Source organism: Triticum aestivum, chromosome 7B, assembly GCF_018294505.1.
Source record: "Triticum aestivum cultivar Chinese Spring chromosome 7B, IWGSC CS RefSeq v2.1, whole genome shotgun sequence".
NCBI lineage: Eukaryota > Viridiplantae > Streptophyta > Magnoliopsida > Poales > Poaceae > Triticum > Triticum aestivum.
This window is the reverse complement of record NC_057813.1, coordinates 723316031-723342068: the sequence shown is the minus strand read 5'-3', so window position 1 is coordinate 723342068 and position 26038 is coordinate 723316031. Positions and strand designations below refer to the sequence as shown.

The 26038-nt window shown below is 47.7% G+C and overlaps 1 protein-coding gene across 1 annotated transcript; it reads left to right on the top strand.

The window, feature by feature from the left end:
* Positions 1–2510: 2510 nt before the first annotated feature.
* LOC123158626 (E3 ubiquitin-protein ligase ATL6-like) lies at positions 2511–11192 on the top strand. The gene is made up of 3 exons (XM_044576541.1): positions 2511–2554; positions 9883–10068; positions 10433–11192. Exons 1-3 carry the CDS (start codon positions 2511–2513, stop codon positions 11190–11192), a joined length of 990 nt encoding a protein of 329 aa, XP_044432476.1.
* The last annotated feature ends 14846 nt before the right edge of the window (positions 11193–26038 follow it).

Here is a 26038-nt window from a genome sequence, read left to right as displayed (position 1 = left end):
CTTCATGCCAACATTGTCCAGCTCCTTTAACATGCAGTAGAAACGAACGATTTAATTTACATCGTACAGCAAAATCTGCATTCAAGTTTGGAAGTAGCACATACCCTCATGCTCCTCCGAAAGGAGATCAAGCATCATTCAGCCTGGCATCCTCACAACACAAGGCTCAACCTACATCATAAAGAAACTCAATAGGGTTTGTTAAAATCATGGAAGACAAAGATAAAGTACATAACAATTTAATGAGCTATCCAATTAATGAAGCAATTGCAGGTACGAAGAGTGGCTTGGCACACCCCTACGCGTGTTGTCATATCTTACCCGCTAACAAAATAATTTAACGTGGTCGAAAACAAAACATAAATAAGCAACAGTCTAATAAACATTTAAACCAGAATGAACACAAAGAAAAGGACGACATCTTCCATAGGACGAGGAATACATTACACGGGTCAAAGGATCGTTCATAAGTAATTTACACAGAAAAAAGCAAGGACTAAATGGTGCATCAGAGCAGGACAACCCAAAATCAAAAAGATCAAGAGCAGCAAAGCCCATTACATGCAAGTGGTGCATTCTTAATAGGAAACTAGATCATCGATGGCGCGCATTGCCGTGCCCGTCTATTTTTCAGTATAATGGCCGGAAATTTGATAAATATGTGATGGCATGGAATATTGATGTTAAATACGAAATAAGTTACATAGAATTTAAAGACAAGGAACATAAAATTTTGGAATAGGAGAACGGAGCACAATAGTGTAATCTGTGTACTATAGTTGTAAGATCAGTCTCTAAAATCTGATTCCAACCTGCTAGTTATGGTAAAAAGACAATTATAAAGACGTTGTACAATCAGTGTTAAATAATCTCGCTTAGCACTGAAATCGGAAACACACACATCAACTTGTCTTGTTCTTGATTTTACTGCATTGACAGTTTATCAATTGATTGATTGATAGATAAGATGTAATCAAAGGGATCATCACATTACTTCACAATATCCGGGAAGGTCATTCTTAACCATCTTGAGAAATGTTAAATTAACCTTCACTATTTTATGATAAAAACTTCAGGGCATAATCTCAATTAGATCAGTATGGGTCTTTTTTATTATCATGTACTTTGCATAATCTGTCCAACTAAATACTGAATTTATGTGACCTTGTAAAATTAGAAGGGATTTTGATGATATTATTTAAAAAATAAGAGACATAATTAGGCTAATAACATGAATAGTGAAAAAAAGGCAATCCACCAAAAGGTATTGATTTTACTTTATAACTTGAACACCACATAGGAAACTTCTGACAGAAGTTTCTAAACCACCTAAAAATGCTTCTTTTGTAGTACTTTCATAATAATACTTCATGTCTGCATTCATGTTTAACTTCAGGGGATCGGTGTAAAAGGAATATTATGAAATCATAATGCACTATGCATCATTGCAGCAGAAGGAGGATGCCTGCAGCCCAATAACATTTATGTTATTTGCCTGGTCATTAAGGACAGTAAAATATATGTTATAAGTGAACTGTGCACAACTTTATAGTCTAATCTGATACTTCTATAACCTATATGACCAAGCAAAAATGCAGGGTAATAATACACTTACCACTCTAAGCTCTGAATCTAGCACCATTTACACAAATTGAATACTTAAATGTCCAGAAATTATAAGCTCGAGAAATTTCTGGCTAACAATACACTGATATGATGGCATCTATTTTATTGTCAAAAGTAGCAGTTTCCCCTACCGGAGCACCTTTTGCAAGGTATAATCAGATTCTCCATCTCTTAATTCAAATGCATGTCTCATATATTCCCGAATTCAACTGTCCAAATATTAAGAAGCGAACAACTCCGACAGCTCTTGAGCCGACACATTGTACCTGAAACATAAATGGTATGGTAAGTTGATATGAACATCCGTTACATCAACGGACTATGGAGGTTAATGGCATATGATGTACTGAGTCCATGATGTACTCCTCGGCTCTTCGCACATAGAGAATAAAGACCGTTGAGCACAATGGTTCCTCTTGTGCATTGCATCAAACACATAACATGTATACTGTCAAAGAAATCAAATTCTGGATAGCTTCAAAAACACGGGGCACAAAAGGTTAATTGGGAAGATAGTTTGCTTGAGCAAAGCCAGCCACCGCGCGCCGTGGCCATTGCCTCGCTTGTCGGATGATCAGTGCACGGAGCACCAGTGAAAGCTTCACCATCCAAATATTTATGTTACAGACCTTTTTTTTGCAGGAAAATATTCCAGACCTTAATTCTATGAAACGAATAACTAAGCATACTTTGTATCATTTGAACATTGTTTAAAGAAGTAGAGAGGGGATCGGACCATATAAGTTGATTTCAGTAGGCTCCCACTGCTGGCCACCACTGTCGATACAAGATGTAAGATCGAGCATGACAGTACAACCTTCCCGTCCTCCTTGCTCCACCTCCAAGCCGCTAAGAGAAGCTCAAAGCATTGCGCTTCCATAACAATGAACGGCGAGGTGGTGCAGGAGGCCTGCGCCGTGCTGCTGGAGTGCGTGCTAGGGCTTCGACTGCCTGGCTAGCAGGAAACATAGAAATTAGTCATGAAAAAAGCAAGATGGAGAATTAGGCAACCAGGTAGAGGCTGCCCTGCATCACGAACAGGTACTTCCCTGCCCTGGCGACTGACGACTGCCCTGCCACCAGCCCACCACCAACAACGGCGAAGACCCTGGCGTGGCGCAGGGACCCATCACGAGGACCCGCCTGATCCTTCAGCATCGCACCGTGGTCTGCATACAGCCGCCACAACGACCTCCATCCGCCCCCCGTCCGCGATCGATCTTAGCCGCGAGGCGCAGCCAGCGACCTCCATTATCGCCCTCGTCCCGCGCCCACCGGTTGAATGGACCGCCCCCAAATGCTAGGTTCTATAGATCGACTCGTGACCCGCATCCCCCATTGGATACCCTCGATCGATTGCTGCTGGATCCTCTCGATCCAGTGGTACTGGATACCCTCGCGCCCGGCACTTATAGCCTGGATCCACTGGTGCCTCGCCTAGATCCATACGCTGGCCACCCACATCGAAGCCGCGCCGGCCGCATCGAGCGCCACCATCCACTCTCTGGAGAATGATCCTTCGAGACGGAGCGGTACTTTTTTTTGAGAAAAGGAGACGGAGCGGCACTTTTTTTTTGAGAAAAGGAGACGGAGCGACTCTCGCTGGGAGGTTCATTCATTGCGTTGGGCCCAAGCAGGTAAAACGGGCCGGATGCAGCCCAATTAACCAGAGTGATCAGAAAAAGCTACGGGAGCAGCTGCCCTTGCGACATTTAGCCCACTTCGCGATTAAGGTACAGCTAACTGAAGATCCAGCGGTGAAGAATGCGAAGTTAATGAAATCCAACAGCCAGAAATGTCTAATTAGTGAGAGGGCAGGGATTAGGTGCAGTTTTACTGTTCTTAATGTGATGGAATAAGAAAGCCATGAATAATCATTCATTTACTATCATATCCGGATGATGAGCCACAGGAATAAGGACATCATAGATACACATTATTCAGTCCTCGTCCATAATCGTGTCTATTAGAATTACACAACAAACTAAAATTTTCCATCAAAACACTAGTAGAAAAAGGGTCAAATGTGAGACACATTACTCCCGGTTTGTAACAGAACCGGCACTAATGTGTCCATTAGTGCCGGTTCCAACGGCTAGCCGGGAGGAGCTCTTTAGTACCGGTTCATGGCAAACCTTTAGCACCGGTTCGTGCCACGAACCGGTACTAATGAGAGTGGTGGCAGGATGTTGTCAGAGTGGGGCCTTTCCAGCACCTTTAGTACCGGTTCGTGGCACGAACCGGTACTAAAGATCGTCCTATATAAATCCTTCGTCCACCCGCACTCTGTTCTTCCCCCTTTCCCCTCTCCCTCTCTTTTGTTCTTCCCTTCTTCCTCTCGAGTTCATCACAAAATTTGCCCCAAATTTGTCAAGATTTGCAGGCCCTCATCCATTCAAATGATCACCAAGGTTAGCAACTTTGTCCTTTCATCTCTCATTGCTAGATTAGCTCTTGCATTGGTTTATATAGTGATTAATTGTGGGTTTTAGTAATTTGGGAGGAATTATATGTGGTAGTATTTGATTTATATGCAATTTGAGGTCAAAATAACACTTAGTTTGCATATGTAGCTGTGGTTTACTTAGTGCCTTCTAAATCTCCGTCGTAACCACCATTGATCGCCCGCACCGTCCCGTCGCCGGCACCACCTTGTGGTGAGCCTCTTGTTCATGAAATTTTATATAAAAAAATGATGTTTGTGTGATTTGGATATATAGTTACTCGTATAATAATTACCTTACCCGTGCGTTGTTTGTTATACATAGTGCCATGGTTTTGATATCCGTCCCCATCGGCCCTCGTCCTTGTTATGATTCGGATGTGGTATATTCTCTTTTAAAACTATTTGTTGCATTTCGTGTTTATGACAAATTATGCCCATCAAGTCGACATAGATATTTTTATCTAGGAGGTATGTGAACCAGAAATTCCAACCGACCCTATTGTCGAGAGGTTAAATTTAGTTGAAAGAGAAAACGAGTACTTGAAAGAAAAATTGAAAAGAATTGAGGGGGAGAAGATGGAATTGGAGTTGCATGTTGCCGATGTCGTCGATGATCACAAGATCAAGATGGAGAAAATGCGCTTGAACATTAGAAAGATTAGAAAATATGCCATCGATAGTGAGGCTTGGTATCATTATGCTGTTGGATCAATTGTAACCTTAGTTGCGATCTTGATCGCATTTGTTGTTGCATTTAAATGCTTTAGCTAGAGAGTTATTTGTTTGTTGCATTTAAGTGTTGTATGAACTTTATGTATGAACTTGTATTAATTTGGTCTATTCGGTGTTGTGTAATGAAGATGAGCCGGCAATGGATGTACGATGACCGATGCTCTCCCCAGTTCGTTGAGGGCGTGCATACTTTTCTGCTTGCGGCTGAGGCAAACAAGCGGGCGGATGGTTTTATGCCTTGTCCATGTGCTAGCTGTAAGAATGATCGCAATTAATCTACGTCAAGAACCATTCATGTCCACCTGTTTGAGTCCGGTTTCATGCCCCACTATAATGTTTGGACCAAGCACGGAGAAAGAGGGATTATGATGGAAGACAATGAAGAAGAAGAGGACGACGACAGCTATCCTGGCCATGGGTTCCCTGAATACGATGATACAACAATGGAGGAAGAAGCTGAGCCGGTAATGCGGGAAGAAGCTGAGCCGGCAATCCGGGAAGAAGCTAAAGAAGAGGCATCAGATGAGCCCGTTGATGAGCTAGGTCGGGCCATTGCCGATGCAAAGAGAAACTGCGCAAGTGATTTGGAGAAGAAGAAGTTGCAGCGCATGTTAGAGGATCACAAAAAATTGTTGTACCCGAATTGCATAGGTGACAAGAAAAAGCTGGGCACCACACTGGAATTTCTGCAATGGAAGGCAGAGAATGATGTATCTGACAAGGAATTTGGAAAGTTGCTGGTAATGATAAAGGATATGCTTCCAAAGGACAACGAATTGCCCGAGAGTACGTACGAAGCAAACAAGGTTGTCTGCCCTCTAGGGTTAGAGGTGCAGAAGATACATGCATGCCCTAATGATTGCATCCTCTACCGCGGTGAGTACCAGGATTTGAACGCTTGCCCGGTATGTGGTGCATTGCGCTATAAGATCAGCCGCGATGAGCATGGTGATGCCGAGGGCGAGTGCCCCAAGAAGAAGATTCCTGCCAAGGTGATGTGGTATTCTCCTATAATACCACGGTTGAAACGTTTGTTCCAAAATAAAGAGCATGCCAAGGCGATGCAATGGCACAGAGAAGACCGTAAGAAAGACGGAAAGTTGAGAGTACCCGCTGACGGGTCGCAGTGGAGAAAAATCGAAAGAAAGTACGGGAAGGAGTTTGCAGATGACGCAAGGAGCGTATGGTTTGGTCTAAGCGCAGATGGCATTAATCCTTTTGGGGAGCAGAGCAGCAACCATAGCACCTGGCCTGTGACTCTATGTTTGTATAACCTTCCTCCTTGGTTGTGCATGAAGTGGAAGTTCATTATGATGCCAGTGCTCATCCAAGGCCCTAAGCAACCCGGCAATGACATTGATGTGTACCTAAGGCCATTAGTTGAAGAACTCTTACAACTGTGGAATGGAACAGGTGTACGTGTGTGGGATGAGCACATGGGGGAAGAATTTGACCTAAAGGCGTTGCTGTTCGTGACCATCAATGATTGGCCTGCTCTCAGTAACCTTTCAGGATAGACAAACAAGGGATACCACGGATGCACGCACTGTTTGGATGATACCGACAGTATATATTTGAATAGTTGTAAGAAGAATGTGTACCTGGGACATCGTCGATTTCTTCCGAGCAGGCATCCCGTAAGAAAGAAAGGCAAGCATTTCAAAAGTGAGGCGGATCACCGGACGAAGCCTCGCCACCGTACTGGTGCTGATGTACATGATATGGTCAAGGATTTGAAGGTGATATTTGGAAAGGGTCCTGGCGGACAACCTGTTCCAAAGGACACTGACGGACGCGCACCCATGTGGAAGTAGAAATCTATATTTTGGGACCTGCCATATTGGAAAGACCTAGAGGTCCGCTCCACAATCGACGTGATGCACGTGACGAAGAATCTTTGCGTGACCCTGCTTGGCTTCTTGGGCGTGTATGGGAAGACAAAAGATACACCTGAGGCATGGGAGGACCAGCAACGTATGCACGGAGAAGACGGCATACATCAGGGTCATGCAAGCTATGCTCTTACCAAAGAAGAGAAGAAAATCTTCTTTGAATGCCTGCTCAGTATTAAGGTACCGTCTGGCTTCTCGTCGAATATAAAGGAAATAATAAACATGGCAGAGAAAAAGTTCCAAAACCTAAAGTCTCATGACTGCCACGTGATTATGACGCAACTGCTTCCGGTTGCATTGAGGGGGCTTCTACCGGAAAACGTTCGATTAGCCATTGTGAAGCTATGTGCATTTCTCAATGCAATCTCCCAGAAGGTAATCGATCCAGAAATCATACCAAGGTTACAGAATGATTTGGTGCAATGTCTGGTCAGTTTCGAGTTGGTGTTCCCACCATCCTTCTTCAACATCATGACGCACGTCCTAGTTCACCTATGCGAAGAGATTAACGTTTTGGGTCCTGTATTTCTACACAATATGTTCCCCTTTGAGAGGTTCATAGGAGTCTTAAAGAAATATGTTCACAATCGTGCTAGGCCAGAAGGAAGCATCTCCAAGGGCCATCAAAATGAGGAGGTCATTGAGTTTTGTATTGACTTTATTCCTGACCTTAAGCCGATTGGTGTTCCTGAATCGCGGCATAAGGGCAGACTGGATGGAAAAGGCACGCTAGGAGGTATTAGTAACGACCCATTAGTCCCGGTTCATGAACCGGGACTAAAGGCCCTTACGAACCGGGACTAATGGGTGGTTTTCTACTAGTGAAGCGACTAGACACATCGACGTTAAGCACCCAGTAAAGGAGAAAGGTATGTGTGTGTGCAAGCACATTTTTTAGAAAAGGAGAAATACCCCCGGTCTTTGCATTTGGATGATGCATACGCTATTTTGTTAATTATAAACACAAAATCTTACAAAGTCGTATAACAGTAAGACCAAAGCCATCATCTAAGCAACATCTGTCGCTACTCCTGTTTAGTTGATGAAGGGACGCTGATAGTCTGGGTCTAATACCAAACAGACCTCGTAGCCAAACCTAACATTTAAGACCTGAGATCCCAACCAGGACGCCTGCCGGGTATGGGCACCCACCAGTCCGGTGTGCTCCTCAACCAAGACGCCTGTCGGGTATGAGGCCGCCGCAGCCACCTGCCATCAATCCATCTTCAGAGTTGTACTGCTGCATCGACCTTGCCCGGTCTAGCTGCTGCCGACGCCACCACGACACCAGACAGCGTCGACCTTCTGCGCTTGTCCATCACCACACATCTGACGCGAAGCCTCCGTTCTTCCATCCTGCCAAGAACCGCCGCCATGAATATGTAGAAAGAGACACCGCTTCATCAAGAAGCCATCCGCTGGTCCCTCGAGTCCGAGTGCATCTCCAAGAATGCCACCCCAAGGGGGTAACGACACATGAATGCCGCCGTCATCCGATCAACTGATTTAGGGTTTCCCCCGGAGGTATTGGGTGGGTTTGGGATTTGTATCTCGATGATGCCTTCATGAAGGAAACGATGATAAGGGCATCGTCATCACCGGCTCCGGCCAACAACCGAAGACCAAGTTTTCACTCAGATCCGTCCCAAGAAATTCACCCGACAACCTGCGCACTCTCTCGACTGCCTTCAAAGCCCCAGGTCTAGCCGCCTAGATCCGGCGTCCAACCGCAATAGCAGTGCCACCGTAGGAGTCCTGGCACACCGGCCACTGCCTGAATGCGCCACCACTGGAGCCTGGGAGGAGGACTCCCACCCCACCTCGTCAAACTGCGAGAGCCGCTGAGATCGATCCCGCACGCTCATCACCGTCTCTGATCAGAACCAATCTGTGGCAAAACCGCGAGATCGCCGATGCAAATCCGCCTTGGATATGGACTGCACCACGCCATGCCGCTGCGGGAAGCCCGAGCTTCACCCGCCGCCGCCGTCTAGGGCCGCCGCCCCAGGATCCTGATCTGGCCAACCCGGACCTCCACGGCGGCCTCTTCACGTCGGCCCCCTGGCTTAGCCCAGCGCCGTCCTCCGGCGACGGCAGAGGGAAGGGAAGGAGGTGGTGGTGACCCTGGCGGCTAGGGTTTGAAGAGCCGCCCGAGTCGCCCGAGACGGGGGCGGAGGGAGCGAGAGACTGGAGCAAGCACGTGAAGCAACTAGACCGTTTATGTACCAATTTTCATTACATTCTTATAATATACTAAATCTGGCCAGGTTTAGTTTACCAGGTTTTAACAGACTTTTTCTTATCAGTGAAATACTAACCAATTGGGTCATGGCATGTGCTTTAGTGGGGGATTTGGAGGGGTACGCACATGTGTGCGTATAGCAGCTGCTGCTGAAAATTATAGATTAAGAATTCAGTTTCTCATTAGTTGCATGTCCATGCATTGACCGACTGTTTCTATTGGCGTGCATGTAGAGTTTGATTTGATCACGGCTTTGTTTCCGTCTTCTGTCTGGTTGTGCATGTCTCTTCCAAGATGATTTTGCTAATGTGTTCGTCCTTACTTGCATGTCCGTCCTCGGGCCTGCTGCTGCCGCAGAACTACGTCGTTGTAGGCGATTCGCATGCTGCTTCCTGCTTCCAACTTGTGCTTTTTTTGGGCCACGTGCATCTTCTTGGAGTCGGCTGCCGCCCGCATTTCCGGGTCTCTCACACCGTTGGTTGCCGCTTTTATACAGCTTTCTGGATGTTTCTACGTTAGGCTGATTGTAATATAAATATCATAGCTAGTATCATGCATGCTAATTAGACAACTTTGATGAGGTGGCATAGAATTAAATGAAGTAAGAGAGGGCTGAGTATCATATTATGATACCGTACCATAATAAATGCTACACTAGTATGAGTCATCCATGATAATAAATAAAGTCATCTATGATACTATCATATGATGCTATGCACTAGAGAGGTAGTATCATACACTAGTATTATATGCATGATACTAATTTATGATACTACCCATTACAACCAGCCTTATGTGCGGCAGTCGCCTTCAATTTGTTCTCTGTTTGTTGCCTGCCTGCTATAAATACGGGCTCTCCCCGTGCGTCTTCCTTCCATTCCATCTTCCATCCGTCCTCACTCCATTCTGGTTTCTGCCACTTTCGCATTTGTGGCTGCATATAGTGATAGGAATTTTAGATGGTTCCTCCTGTCGTTGTTCGGTCTGGTCCACGTCGGCGGGGGCATCCTCCTAGGATCCGGGCGGCCGTCGCTGTTCATGCCATCATCGGCGGCCGCAGCGATGGAGCACGTGTTGTCGAATAGCAAGGAGCGAGGTACCGAGGCGGGCCGGGATGTCCAGCAGGCGAGGTGGGTTTCAACGACCTCCTCTGACTCACCGACGAGGCCTTTGGTCGGGCGGAAGTCTAGGCCACTTAGATTTCTCTGGCGAGGCCCTCTTTCCTACTTCTTCTTCTTTTGCGTGTCTTCTTCTCCGCCTGGGTGTCCATTGGCTTCAGGGCGCGACGCCGGCGGCTGTTGGAGGCCTCTGGCCAGTGGTGCGCCAATGGTCGGCAAGCTCCCGACGTCGTGCGGCCCTCCCCGGCCATGCGAAAATATAAAATAGAACATCTCCACCCCGGCCCTCTTATCTGGGTCGTCCATATACATCGGGATGTACGTCAGCCTTTACCGTAAGATGGCCAGACCACGATTACATTGGGTGGGTTAGTAGTACCCGTCCCCCGCTGGAGTGCGCGGTCTGCCTCCTGGAGTTCGGCGACGACGACAGCCTCCGCCTCCTGCCGGCGTGCCCGCACGCGTTCCATCCGGAGTGCATCGGCCTCTGGCTCGCGAAGCACGTCACGTGCCCGCTCTGCCGCGCCAGCGTCCTCGACCCGCCGGTCCTTGACCCTGAGGAGCTGATGCAGCCTCCGTCGCCGGAGGAGGAAATGCCGGCGCCGCACGACTCGCCGCGCCGGCTCGCGGATCACGACACGGTGGTGGTGCTAATCGAGGACCCCGGCTGCGACGATGAGGAGGACGAGAGGACAAGGATCCTTGCGAGGAGGATGCGGTGCGAGGCCGCCGGGCGCCAGGCGCTGCCGCGGTCGAACTCGACGGGGCACGAGCGCGCCGGCGGGACGGAGCAATTCGCGCTGCGGCTGTCGGAGCACGTACGGCTCGAGATCCTTATGTCGCACAGGCTGAGGCACGTGACGAGCGCAGTCGCGTCCGTGCGCGTGAGGGAATGGAGCGCCCATAACCCAAGCGCCGGCGGGAATTCGGTGTGGAGCGCCGTGGCGAGGCTGCTCTCGCTTTTCACGCCAGGGGACGGGCGGAGGGGAGACGACGAGGAGAAGTCCGGGGGTCGTCTCGATAGATCCGTATCCGTGCACCCTCCATCGATCTGCCTGGCTGGGGAGGCCGGTTCGCCGGCGGCTGGGTTGGATCTGTGCTCCGGCACGGAATCGAGAAGGAATGGGGATTCATAAACTCACTTGAGGAATATGCATACGGCCATATTACTAATTATTAACATAAGACCTTACAAAATCGTACAACAGTAGACCAAAGCCACCGCCTAAGCAACATCTGTCACTACTCATATCCAGTTGACGAAGAGGCGTTGATATTCTGGGCCTAATATCAAACAGATCTCGCAGCCAAACCTAACATCTATGACCTGAGGTCCCAACCAGGACGCCTGTCGGGTATGGGCACCCATCAGTCTGGCGTGCTCCTCAACCAGGACGCCTGCCGGGCATGAGGCCGCCGCAGCAACCTGCCACCAATCTATCTTCAGAGCTATACTGCTGCATCGACCTTGCCCGGTCTAGCTGCCGCCGACACCACCACGACGCCAGACAGCGTCGACCTCCTGCGCGTGTCCATCACCACACATCTGACGCCAAGCCTCCGCTGCTCCATGCCGCCAAGAGCCGCCGCCATGAATATGTAGAAAGAAACACCGCTCCATCGAAGAAGCCATCCGCTGGTCCCTCGAGCCCGAGTGCATCTCCAAGAATGCCGCCCTCAAGGGGGTAACGACACATGAATGCCGCCGTCATCCGATCGACTAATCTAGGGTTTCCCCCGGAGGTATTGGGTGGGTTTGGGATTTGTACCATGATGATTACTTCATGAAGGAAACGATGATAAGGGCATTGTCATCACCATCTCCGGCCAACGACCGAAGACCATGTTTTCACTCGAATCCGTCCCAAGACATCCACTCGACAACCTGTGCACTGTCTCGAGCGCCTTTAAAGCCCCAGATCTAGCCGCCTAGATCCGGTGACCAACCGCAACAAAAGTGCCACCGTAGGAGCCCTCGCACACCGGCCACTGCCTGAATGTGCCATCGTTGGAGCCTGGGAGGAGGACTCCCACTCCTCCTCGCCAAACCGCGAGAGCCCCCCAGGTCGATCCCGCACGCTCATCACCGTCTCTGATCTGAACCAATCCGCGGCAAAACCACGAGATCGACGATGCAGATCCGCCTTGGATAGGGACAGCACCACGCCATACCGTCGCGGGAAGCCCGAGCTTCACCCGCCGCCACCTTCCAGGGCCACCGCCCCGGGATCCAGCCGCCGCCGACAGGCCAAGCCGCCGGCCACCGCGACCAAGGCCGCCATGCCCGCGAGCCCATCGAACGGCTGGCGCCACCAGATCTTCCTCGGAGCCGCCGCTTCGCCTCCCCCGCCGAGCACCACGCCGCTGCCTTGCACCGCTACGACGTAGATAGGGGGAGAGCGCCCTGGCGCCATGGGTGACTCGCCTCACCTGATCTAGCGCAAGAGGGAAGAGAGCTTCCGCCGCAGCCATCAGCCGCCTTGGGCTTTGCCCGGCGACCTCCTCTAGCGATGGCGGGGGAGAGGGGGGGGATGGACGTGCCCGATGGCGGCGGCTAGGGTTTTCACCCGAGCCGCCCTAGTGGGAGGGCGACGTGGGGACGCGTCCAAAACCAGTAGAATTAACGTCATATAATAACAGCACTTCTGCCTCGCAGCAAAGGAGGAAGAGAAAGAGTCATGCAGCCAGGGCTGCAATTTTTATATTTCCATGGGAAAGATCAGTAGGTGGAGATGGACGTAGCAAGCAGCGGTAAATAAGCAAGGAAATGGCTGATTGGGTGGCGGCGAGCAGCGGTGAAGCCGCTGACATTGTAAAGTGGCAGCGGAAGTGTGTGTGTGTCATGTGTGTCTGCACTCTTCAGAATCTCCGGATCCAAGGCCACCGGTTGGGTCAGGGGGGACAAAATTACTGTTATGACCTCTCTGGCTAACAAAATCCCGATTTGACCTCGTTTACAAAAAAATTCGTTTCTGACCTTTTTAGGAGATGCCAACATCCCTGGCGTCTGGGTTGCGAAGCAGACGCCACGGATACTGGCGTCTGGCCCCTGGCCCACACTGCCCGCCTGCCCGTTGACCTGCTGACGTGGCAAAGGGGCCAGACGCCAAGGACCCTGGCGTCTGGCCCCGGTAGCTGGATAACCCCATGGGAGAGTGTGTGGGACCCACCCCACACACTTTCCCCAATCCACAACCCGAGCTTGAAGAACACTTGGAGCTCTCATACTCTCTCCCACCCCTCAAGCTCCCCCTCAAATCCTCTCCAAAAGGTGCATCCCTTAGATGGATCTTTCCATCACTTTGTTGCTCTTGGTAATCTCCCCCAAATCATCCAATTATTTTTTGTTCAATCTTGTTATTTTGGTTGCATTTTATACATGTTGGTGGAACCCTAGTTCATGTTTTCTCCCTTATGTTAGTGTGAATGGCTTGGTTAACTTTGATAATATAGTGATATGCATGGTGTGTAGTAGGAATATATGCTTGTTGAGTAGAAATATTGGGGGTTATGGTTAGTTAGTGATTAGGGTTAACTTTTCTTAGTGTGTGTTAATTAGTGATACTTTTGTGGACATGACCAATAATTTAGTGTTGATATGATTTGGATATAATAAGATGTATTTGGATAAACACCAATTCTCATTTAAGTCTTAAATGCATTCATGTTATTTTTAGATGGAGAGACTTGTTAATGTTCATTACATTGACAAGGAGGCATTCTTGAGTAACAATGCCGGCACGGGTGAGGAACCATTGGTTTTTGATACAAGCCCTAGCTATGAGGATGTTGTTGCAAAAGTGAGACAAGTTTTGAAGTGGATGGACACCAATGTTGATGTTAAGTTAATAGGAAGGTATGATGTTGGAGTTGGAGCCAAATCTCGCTTGAAAAGTATGCCTATCACCTCGGATTTGCATTGGGATGTATACAAGGAAAAAGTATCCCAATCGGAAGACAAGTCACTTGAATTGTTGGCCACCAAGGTTGAATCTCCTCGGTTTACCTTTGATTTGAACCGGCATGTCTCTTTCCTAATGGATGACATGAGCGAGAGGACAATGGTGCCACTTGTTGAGCATAGGGTTGTGGTTGATGCCCCCAATGTTTATCCCCCACCACATCCCCGTGTACCATCTATTAAAGCAAATGAGGTTGAGTTGTATGCCCCCAATGCTTCTAGCCAACCACCAACTAGCCAAGCAAATGAAGTTGAGGTGATTGCTAGTGACGGAGTAATTCAAGAGGATGAAGATGCTTATGATGACGACGAAGAGCAAGAGGAAGGGTTTCATGGTAATGATGTTGGTGACTTGGATGCGTACATAGCGCAAAAGGACATGGATCGTGACTTGCCTTTTAGGCGTCAATATGCGTATGATTCGGATGACGAGGGTCCAGTTGAACAGTTGGACGAGGATGGATTCACAAAGGAGGAGAACCAAATCCACTTTGAGCTGACGGGCTTACAAAAAAGAACTCACTTGTTTAAAGATCTCAGCCTTGCCCATAAAGCTGTTGTTGACGGTGGAATGAGAATGACGGCGATTGAGCCAACACCATGCCCGGATCCAGGAGAACCAAGGGTGGAGAATGAGGACGAGAATGCTTATTTGAAAAAAGGATTGAAGTTTCAAAGCTTGCCTATGCTGAAGTTTTGGTTGGCTGACTATGCGATTCGAAACCATAGGCCATTTTATGTTGAGCACTCCAACATGAAGTTGCGTTACACCGTGGTGTGTGAGCAAGACGGATGCCCATGAAAGGTTCGTGCAAGAAAGCTTAAAGAAACCGAAGAATGGGTGTTAAAAAGTTTTGTTGCCACTCATAGATGCAAACCTCCATCTAAACGACTTAGAATGACACACCGTCAACTCACATCTGAGTATCTCGGATACAAATGGTTGAAAGACATAGGCTTTGATCCCACTGTGAAAGTGAGGTTTCTCATGCGGACGGTGAAAAAACAATTTTGTTATGATGTCAAGTATGGGAAGGCATGGAAGGCAAAGGCAAATGCTATTAGGATGTTGTATGGTGGTTACGAAGAAGCATACAACCAGCTCCCAAGGTTGTTGGCCGCCATTGCACATAGGAACCCGGGCATGTTTCATGTGGTCGAGGATCACGAGGGAGTGTTCCACCGTGCCTTCTGGAGTTATGGACAATGTGTGGAGGCGTTTCAGCACTGTCGTCCGGTCTTGTCTATAGATGGCACGTTCTTGAGCGGTAGATACAAGGGCACACTAATGGTAGCAATGGCGTACTCATCAAACGACAATGTGTTGCCGTGTGCATTTGCTTTGGTGCCTTCCGAGCACCAAGACAACTGGGAGTGGTTCATGGGTCATGTTAGGCATAACGTGATTGGGGCTAGGGAGGTATGCATCATATCGGACCGGCATCATGGCATACTCAAGCCAATGGACATTGTTATTCCAGGATTTCCAAAGCTTCACCACAGATGGTGCATGAGGCATTTCGTGGCCAACTTTTACCGGGCATGTAAGAGCAAGGAGCTCAGCAAAGACCTTACCCATGTATGTGTGGCCTTCACCACCCAAGGTTTCGATGCTCGGTACAACAAACTCTTTGCAGCGGTGAACGAAGGGGGGAAAGACTTCTTAACTAGGAATTTAAGCGAGAAGCACAAGTGGGCACGTGCTCATGACGATGGTGGTTGGCGATATGGCGACATGACGAGCAATCTGGTAGAATGTTTCAACAATGTGTTGAAGGGTGCTCGTGCATTGCCGGTGACTGCAATAGTGGAGTACACCTTCTTCAAGCTTAATGAGTACTTTCAGAGGCATTCTGAAGAGACTGCAAAATGGATAGGTGAAAAAAAGGATTATCCAGAAAAGGTTGATGAATGGTTGCAGTTACAAGCAAGCAAGTCTTCACGGCAACAAGTTATCATATTCGATAGAATTGAAATGATCTATCAAATTGATGAGCCAGGTGTTGGAAATATGCCCTAGAGGCAATAATAAAAGGATTATTATTATATTTCCTTGTTCATAATAATTGTCTTTTATTCATGCTATAACTGTATTATCCGGAAATCGTAATACACGTGTGAATACATAGACCATAACATGTCCCTAGTGAGCCTCTAGTTGACTAGCTCGTTGGTCAACAGATAGTCATGGTTTCCTGACTATGGACATTAGATGTCATTGACAACGGGATCACATCATTAGGAGAATGATGTGATGGACAAGATCCAATCCTAAGCATAGCACAAGATCGTGTAGTTCGTTTTGCTAGAGCTTTTGCAATGTCAAGTATCTCTTCCTTAGAGCATGAGATCGTGTAACTCCCGGATACCGTAGGAGTGCTTTGGGTGTACCAAACGTCACAATGTAACTGGGTGACTATAAAGGTGCACTACAGGTATCTCCGAAAGTGTCTGTTGGGTTGACACGGATCGAGACTGGGATTTGTCACTCCGTATGACGGAGAGGTATCACTGGGCCCACTCGGTAGTGCATCATCATAATGAGCTCAAAGTGACCAAGTGTTTGGTCACGGGATCATGCATTACGGTACGAGTAAAGTGACTTGCCGGTAACGAGACTAACGAGGTATTGGGATACCGACGATCGAGTCTTGGGCAAGTAACATACCGTCTGACAAAGGGAATTGCATACGGGGTTGATTGAATCCTCGACATCGTGGTTCATCCGATGACATCATCGAGGAGCATGTGGGAGCCAACATGGGTATCCAGATCCCGCTGTTGGTTATTGATCGGAGAGCTGTCTCGGTCATGTCTGCATATCTCCCGAACCCGTAGGGTCTACACACTTAAGGTTCGGCGACGCTAGGGTTATTAGGAAGACTTGTATGTGATTACCGAAAGTTGTCCAGAGTCCCGGGTGGGATCCCGGACGTCACGAGGAGTTCCGGAATGGTCGGGAGGTAAAGATTTATATATGGGAAGTTGCCATACGGACACCGGAAGGTTTCGGGGGCATATCGGTATTGTACCGGGGCCATCGGAAGGGTTCCGGGGGTCCACCGGGAGGGGCCACCCCTCCCGGGGGGCACATGGGCCGCGTGGGGCAGGAGCCAGCCCCTGGAGGGCTGGGCGCCCCCCCCATTGGGCCCATGCGCCTAGGGTTGGGGGGAACCCTAGAGGGGGCGCCCCCCTTGCTTGGGGGGGCAAGTCCCCCCTCCCTGGCCGCCGCCCCCCCCCCCTCTAGATCCCATCTAGAGGGGCCGGCCCCCCTTGCCCCTTACCCTATAAATAGAGGGGTGAGGGGAGGGCTGAACAACCAAGTCAAGGCGCAGCCCCTCCCCTCCCCAACACCTCTCCTCCTCCGTTGTGTGCTTGGCGAAGCCCTGTCGGAGTACTGCCTCTCCACCATCATCACGCCGTCGTGCTGCTGCTGGAGCCTTCTTCCTCAACCTCTCCTTCCCCCTTGCTGGATCAAGAAGGAGGAGACGTCGCCCGTACCGTACGTGTGTTGAACGCGGAGGTGCTGTCCGTTCAGCACTTGGTCATCGGTGATCTGAATCACGGCGAGTACGACTCCATCATCACCGTTCCCTCGAACGCTTCCGTACGCGATCTACAAGTGGTATGTAGATGCAAACTCACTCCCTTGACTCGTTGCTTATATGAACTCATAGATGGATCTTGGTGAAACCGTAGGAAAAATTTTAATTTTCTGCAACGTTCCCCAACACCAGGTGGCACAACACGAGACGGTAGACAATATGGTGGTGCTGCATTTGAGGTGAAACTGAAGACCCGGTGGTGCCAGTGCGAGAGGCCTAGTAAGTATCATTGGCCATGCTCGCATTTGATAACGGCGGCGAAGGCGAGAAACATACATGTTTGTGATGGAAAAACCGTGCGGATGCAAGAGTTCCATCTGGAAGCTACTAGGTTGACATGGGCGCCAAGATTTCGCCCTTTCTTGGACCAATCACAGTGGCCTGAGTACCATGGTCCTCATATTAGGCCAGACCCTCTTCTGAAGGTGGAGACGAAGGGTAGAAGGAGAACTAAAAGGTTCAGGGGTGATATGGATGACCTGGCTGGATACACTGGCATGAAACAATTTGGTAGCGGTCATTTCATGGAGGCTCCTGACACTATCAACTGTGGGGTGTGCGGTGAAGGGGGACACAATGAGCGGACATGCAAGAATAAGAAAACCAAAAAAAGATAAAGAAGTCGTGGAGGCGGCACCGATGGTCGTAGAGGGAGCACAAGTGCTAGAGGTGCTAGTGTTCGTAGAGGGAGTACAAGTGCTAGAGGTGGTGGCCGAGCTAGCAAAAGTGCTAGAGGTGGTGGTCGAGGAAGCACAAGTGCTAGTGGTGGTGGTCGAGCTAGCACAAGTGCTAGAGGTGGTGGTCGAGGAAGCACAAGTGCTAGTGGTAGTGGTCGAGCTAGCACAAGTGCTAGAGGTGGTGGTCGAGCTACCACAAATGCTAGAGGTGGTGGTCGAGCAGGCACAAGTGCTAGAGGTGGTGGTGGTCGGAGAGGAAGCACAAGTGCTAGAGGTGGTGGTGGTCGTAGAAGAATGGTTGATAATGGATCGGCCTTCGGTTTTTTGCTTAATCCAGATGGTTGATCTAATAATAATGGTATATTATTTGTTCATACAATTCCTAGCATTTATTCATTTACTGTATTTACGCATTTACTCTCTTTATGTCTTGTGTTAACAATTGTTCTTTTTGTAGGCATGGCTTCATCCGGTTCCAGGACGAGGCCGGCGTGCGCAGACCAAGAGGACATGCCGAGGACGTGGATGGAGGCCAGTTTGGACAAGGAGAAGGAGAAGGATGTGCACACACCATCATGTTGGTGTGCTGATGTTTGTAAGCTGAAGGAGTCCACTGACCGCAACAAGTCATGGACAGAAGGTAGAAGGTTTTTCGTGTGTCCCAACTATGCACATGATCGTCGAAGGCCAACTAACGCATATGACATACCACCGGTATGTTAGGTGTACATACAAAAAACATCAACAAGTTGTCACTCATATGTCTAACAAAAATATGGTTTATATGTAGTCCCCTCCTCCACTTTGCAAGTACTTCACTTGGATAGATCACGAGGTACCAAAAGATGTCCAAGAGGACCAACGTCGAGATTGGTTACGGAGGCAGCGCCTATTCGAGGAGTCCTATGCACGGGGATTGAAGCGGGAGCGTCGTGAGAAGGAGGCTCGTGAGTGCAAGAAGCGTGAGGAAGAGAGGGCACGCAAAGAGAAGGAGGCTCGTCAAGAAGAGAGGGCAAGAAAACTTGCAAGGGCTCGCGATGCACGAGAGGAGGACGAGGCACGTGACAAGAAGGGAAAGTGGCCCCGTACTACTCAGTAGACAAATGGAAAGGCACCGGCGTCGATGATGAACTGTCGAGACTTTGTTTAATGTATCAACTTGTTATTCGAGACCTTGTGTGGTCATGAACTACTTATGTCATTCGAGACATCGTGTATGATGAACTTGTAATTCGAGACTATTTGAGAATGTGCAAACTATGTTCGTCATTCGAGACTAGTTAGTATGCTTTGTTCATATTTTTGGTTGAGACTAGCATGCTTTGTCCATGCTAAGCAAAAAGACAGAAGTGTGTGCAAAAACACCAGGTCCACACCCAGACGCCAAGGTCCATGGCGTCTGCCTCCCACACCCAGACGCCAGGGACCCTGGCGTCTGGCTCATTTTGCTCGCGCAGGAGACCAGACACCCTGTCTGATGTGTCTGATGGACACCCAGACGCCAAGGTCCGTGGCGTCTGCCTGCCACACCCAGACGCCAGGGACCCTGGCGTCTGGATCATTTTGCTCGCGCAGGAGACCAGACACCCTGTCTGATGTGTCTGATGAACACCCAGACGCTAAGGTCCGTGGCGTCTGCCTGCCACACCCAGACGCCAGGGACCCTGGCGTCTGGATCATTTTGCTCGCGCAGGAGACCAGACACCCTGTCTGATGTGTCTAATGGACATCCAGATGCCAAGGTCCATGGCGTCTGGTATCCAGAGAGCATTTTTGCAGTTATCTGTCTGATGGATAAGATTCGAGTGGATAAGATTCGAGTGGATAAGATTTTTTGGGCCCACCTCTAGCCCTATCATCCATTCATCTCCTCCTCTACCCCTCTCATTTCATTCATATCCACCCACTCTCACCTCTAGCCCTGCCAACGTCACTCCCTCATCCAGCACCCTAACCCCCCTCAAATCTCTCACGAATCGGGCCGGTTTCACCGTTGGATCTTCAGGATTTCGAAACAAGAAGGTAAATCAACTCCACCCCTATTTTTTGGTTGGTTTAATGTATTATAGTTTTGTGAAAACCCTAGTTTGTTTTCCTCGTGGTTTAATGTAAGATAGGTTAGCTACTAAGAGATTTGTGTGTTGTAGATGGCTAAGCAGTGGGTGCTTAGCCCTGTTGTTCATGTCCAAGGCTTGTCTCCATGTGTTGTGCAGGTTAGTGAAGTGGACCTCACTTTCGATTGGTTGAAGACTAAATTCATGTTGAAGCAAGGGTTGAAGGAAGAGGATTTTGTGTACTACGTCAGCAGGAGGCAGTCAGATGGCCCCGGGGAAAGAAAATTGGTTGACATAACTGATGATGACAAGATTCAAGAAATGCTGGAAGAATGGGAATGGAAAAGGGTTGTTGACTTGCATTGCTACAGAAAACCGAGTTATATGTGATGTTCATGTCGTTTCAACCATGGTGGTCATGAACTACTTATGTCATTCGAGACATTGTATGTGATGAACTTCTCATTCGAGACTATTTGTGTAATTTGAACTATGTTTGTAATTTGCTATGTCATTCGAGACATTGTATCGTAGACCATCGTGGTCATGAACTAATGTTTGTCATTTGATACTATGGGTGTTTGCTAGAACAAAATATATATGTCATTCGATACTATTCTGTGACAAAATATGAACAAAACGGAAAAACTACTACACCAGGGCCAGACGCCAAGTACCATGGCGTCTGCTCCCCTGACTTAGACCAGACGCCAAGGACCGTGGTGTCTGCTCCCCTGACTTAGACCAGACGCCAAGGACCATGGCGTCTGCTCCCCTGACTTTATACCAGACGCCAACGACCCTGGCGTCTGGGTCCATGTACATAATATTTGACATGCTATTTGACACGGGAAGACAGCACATATATAATAATGACAGGTTCATAGAACACAGAAGATAGCACATTTCACAGAATTTTCACCACGACAAATTCTTGCATACAAACGACAACAAGTCCACAGATTTCTCATCACGACAAATTCATGCATACATAAGACATCAAGTGCATACATAAGACACCAAATTCAAGACAACAATAAGCTCACTTCCTCCTTCCTCTCTTCACCATGGTTGCAAGTGTAGGCTTGAAGGAAATATGCCCTAGAGGCAATAATAAAGTTATTATTTATTTCCTTATATCATGATAAATGTTTATTATTCATGCTAGAATTGTATTAACCGAAAACATAATACATGTGTGAATACATAGACCAACATAACGTCACTAGTATGCCTCTACTTGACTAGCTCATTAATCAAAGATGGTTATGTTTCCTAACCATAGACATGTGTTGTCATTTGATTAATGGGATCACATCATTAGGAGAATGATGTGATTGACATGACCCATTCCGTTAGCCTAGCACTTGATCGTTTAGTATGTTGCTATTGCTTTCTTCATGACTTATACAAAGTTCCTGCAACTATGAGATTGTGCAACTCCCGTTTACCGGAAGAACACTTTGTGTGCTACCAAACGTCACAACGTAACTGGGTGATTATAAAGGTGCTCTACAGGTGTTTCCGAAGGTACATGTTGGGTTGGCATAATTCGAGATTAGTTTTTGTCACTCCGATTGTCGGAGAGGTATCTCTGGGCCCTCTCGGTAATACTCATCACCTAAGCCTTGCAAGCATTGTAACTAATGAGTTAGTTATAAGATGATGTGTTACAAAACGAGTAAATAGACTTGCCGGTAACAAGATTGAACTAGGTATTGGATACCGACGATCAAATCTCGGGCAAGTAACATACCGATGACAAAGGGAACAACGTATGTTGTTATGCGGTTCGACCGATAAAGATCTTCGTAGAATATGTAGGAACCAATATGGGCATCCAGGTTACGCTATTGGTTATTGAACGAGAATAGTTCTAGGTCATGTCTACATAGTTCTCGAACCCATAGGGTCCGCACGCTTAACGTTACGATGATAGTTTTATTATGAGTTTATAAGTTTTTATGTACCGAAGTTTGTTCGGAGTCCCGGATGTGACCACGGACATGACGAGGAGTCTCGAAATGGTCGAGACATAAAGATTGATATATTGGACGACTATATTCGGACACCGGAAGTGTTCCGGGTGATTTCGGAGAAAACCGGAGTGCCGGAGGGTTACCGGAACCCCCCCCCCCCCGGGAGAGTTAATGGGCCACATGGGCCTTGGTGGGAAGAGAGAGGGGCGGCCAGGAAGGGCCGCGCGCCCCCTCTCCCTCTGGTCCGAATTGGACTAGGAGGGTGGGCGGCGCCCCCCTCTTTCCTTCCCCTCCTCTCCCCCTTCCTTCCCCTCCTAGTAGGAGTAGGAAAGGAGGAGCCCTACTCCTACTAGGAGGAGGACTCCTCCTCCTGGCGCACCCAACAAGGGCCGGCCGGCCTCCCCCCTCCCTCCTTTATATACGAGGGCAGGGGGCACCCCATAGACACACAAGTTGATCTACGGATCGTTCCTTAGCCGTGTGCGGTGCCCCCCTCCACCATATTCCACCTCGGTCATATCGTCGCGGAGTTTAGGCGAAGCCCTGCGCCGGTAGAACATCATCATCGTCGCCACGCCAATCGTGCTGACGGAACTCATCCCCGAAGCTTTGCTGGATCGGAGCCCGGGTATCATCATGGAGCTGAACGTGTGCTGAACTCGGAGGTGCCGTACGTTCGGTGCTTGGATTTGTCGGATCGTGAAGACGTACGACTACATCAACCGCGTTGTCATAACGCTTCCGCTTACAGTCTACGAGGGTACGTGGACTAACACTCTCCTCTCTCGTTGCTATGCATCACCATGATCTTGCGTGTGCGTAGGAATTTTTTTGAAATTACTACGTTCCCCAACAGTGGCATCCGAGCCTAGGTTTTATGGTTTGATGTTATATGCACGAGTAGAACACAAGTGAGTTGTGGGCGATACAAGTCATACTGCTTACCAGCATGTCATACTTTGGTTCGGCGGTATTGTGAGATGAAGTGGCCCGGACCGACATTACGCGTATGCTTATGCGAGACTGGTTTCACCGTTACGAGCACTCGTGCTTAAAGGTGGCTGGCGGGTGTCTATCTCTCTCACTTTAGCTGAATCGAGTGTGGCTACGCCCGGTCCTTGCGAAGGTTAAAATAGCACCAACTTGACGAACTATCGTTGTGGTTTTGATGCGTAGGTGAGATTGGTTCTTGCTTAAGCCCGTAGCAGCCACGTAAAACTTGCAACAACAAAGTAGAGGACGTCTAACTTGTTTTTGCAGGGCATGTTGTGATGTGATATGGTCAAGACATGATGCTAAATTTTATTGTATGAGATGACCATGTTTTGTAACCGAGTTATCGGCAACTGGCAGGAGCCATATGGTTGTCGCTTTATTGTATGCAATACAATCACCCTGTAATGCTTTACTTTATCACTAAGCGGTAGCGATAGTCGTAGAAGCATAAGATTGGCGAGACGACAACGATGCTACGATGAAGATCAAGGTGTCGCGCCGGTGATGATGGTGATCATGACGGTGCTTCGAAGATGGATATCATAAGCACAAGATGATGATGGCCATGTCATATCACTTATATTGATTGCATGTGATGTTTATCTTTTATGCATCTTATCTTGCTTTGATTGACGGTAGCATTTTAAGATGATCTCTCACTAATTATCAAGAAGTGTTCTCCCTGAGTATGCACCGTTGCCAAAGTTCGTCGTGCCCAGACACCACGTGATGATCGGGTTTAATAAGCTCTACGTCCATCTACAACGGGTGCAAGCCAGCTTTGCACACGCGGAATACTCAGGTTAAACTTGACGAGCCTAGCATATGCAGATATGGCCTCGGAACACGGAGACCGAAAGGTCGAGTGTGAATCATATAGTAGATATGATCAACATAATGATGTTCACCATTGAAAACTACTCCATTTCACGTGATGATCGGTTATGGTTTAGTTGATTTGGATCACGTGATCACTTAGATGACTAGAGAGATGTCTGTCTAAGTGGGAGTTCTTAAGTAATATGATTAATTGAACTTAAATTTATCATGAACTTAGTCCTGGTAGTATTTTGCAAATCATGTTGTAGATCAATAGCTTGCGTTGTTGCTTTCATATGTTTATTTTGATATGTTCCTAGAGAAAATTGTGTTGAAAGATGTTAGTAGCAATGATGCAGATTGGATCCGCGATCTGAGGTTTATCCTCATTGCTGCACAGAAGAATTATGTCCTTAATGCACCGCTAGGTGACAGACCTATTGCAAGAGCAGATGCAGACGTTATGAACATTTGGCTAGCTCAGTATGATGACTACTTGCTAGTTTAGTTCACCATGCTTAACGGCTTAGAATCGGGACTTCAAAGATGTTTTGAACGTCATGGACCATATGAGATGTTCCAGGAATTGAAGTTCATATTTCAAGCAAATACCCGAGTTGAGAGATATGAAGTCTCCAACAAGTTCTATAGCTAAAAGATGCAGGAGAATCGCTCAACTAGTGAGCATGTGCTCAAATTGTCTGGGTACTTCAATCACTTCAATCAAGTGGGAGTTAATCTTCCAGATAAGATAGTGATTGACAGAATTCTCTAGTCACCATCACTAAGTTACTAGAACTTCGTGATAAACTATAGTATGCAAGGGATGACGAAAACGATTCCCGAGCTCTTCGTGATGTTGAAATCAACGAAGGTAGAAATCAAGAAAGAGCATCAAGTGTTGATGGTTGACAAGATCACTAGTTTCAAGAAAAGGGCAAAGGGAAAGAAAGGGAAACTTCAAGTAGAATGGCAAACAAGTTGTCACTCCCGTGAAGAAGCCCAAAGCTGGACCTAAGCCTGAAACTGAGTGCTTCTACTGCAAAGGAAATGGTCACTGGAAGTGGAACTACTCCAAATATTTGGTGGACAAGAAGGATGGCAAAGTGAACAAGGGTATATTTGATATACAGGTGATTGATGTGTACCATACTAGTGTTTATAGTAGCCCCTGAGTATTTGATACTTGTTGGGTTGCTAAGATTAGTAACTCGAAACAGGAGTTACAGAATAAATAGAGACTAGTTAAGGGTGAAGTGATGATGTGTGTTGGAAGTGGTTCCAAGATTGATATGATCATCATCGCACACTCTCTATACTTTCGGGATTAGTGTTAAACCTAAATAAATGTTATTTGGCATTTGCGTTGAGCATGAATATGATTTGATCATGTTTATTGCAATACGGTTATTCATTTAAAGTCAGAGAATAATTGTTGTTCTGTTTACATGAATAAAACCTTCAATGGTCATACACCCAATGAAAATAGTTTGTTGGATCTCGATCGTAGTGATAAACATATTCATAATGTTGAAACCAAAAGATGCAAAGTTAATAATGATAGTGCAACTTATTTGTGGCACTGCCGTTTGGGTCATATCGGTGTAAAGCGCATGAAGAAACTCTGTAAAGATGGATTTTCGGAATCACTTGGTTATGAATCATTTGATGCTTGCGAACCGTGCCTATTGGGCAAGATGACTAAAACTCCGTTCTCCGGAACAATGGAACGAGCTACTGACTTATTGGAAATAATACATACCGATGTATGCGATCCAATGAGTGTTGATGCTCGTGGCAAGTATCGTTATTTTTCTGACCTTCACAGATGATTTGAGCAGATATGGGTATATCTACTTGGTGAAACATAAGTCTGAAATAGTTGGAAGGT

What these genes read in the sequence shown, in the direction of transcription:
- LOC123158626 (XM_044576541.1), top strand. Translation starts at nt 2,511, where the DNA reads ATGAACGGCGAGGTGGTGCAGGAGGCCTGCGCCGTGCTGCTGGA. An exon ending in GCCTGCGCCGTGCTGCTGGA is followed by an intron (nt 2,555 to 9,882) that starts GTGCGTGCTAGG and finishes GGCTGCATATAG; the next exon opens with TGATAGGAATTTTAGATGGT. An exon ending in CGGGATGTCCAGCAGGCGAG is followed by an intron (nt 10,069 to 10,432) that starts GTGGGTTTCAAC and finishes GTGGGTTAGTAG; the next exon opens with TACCCGTCCCCCGCTGGAGT.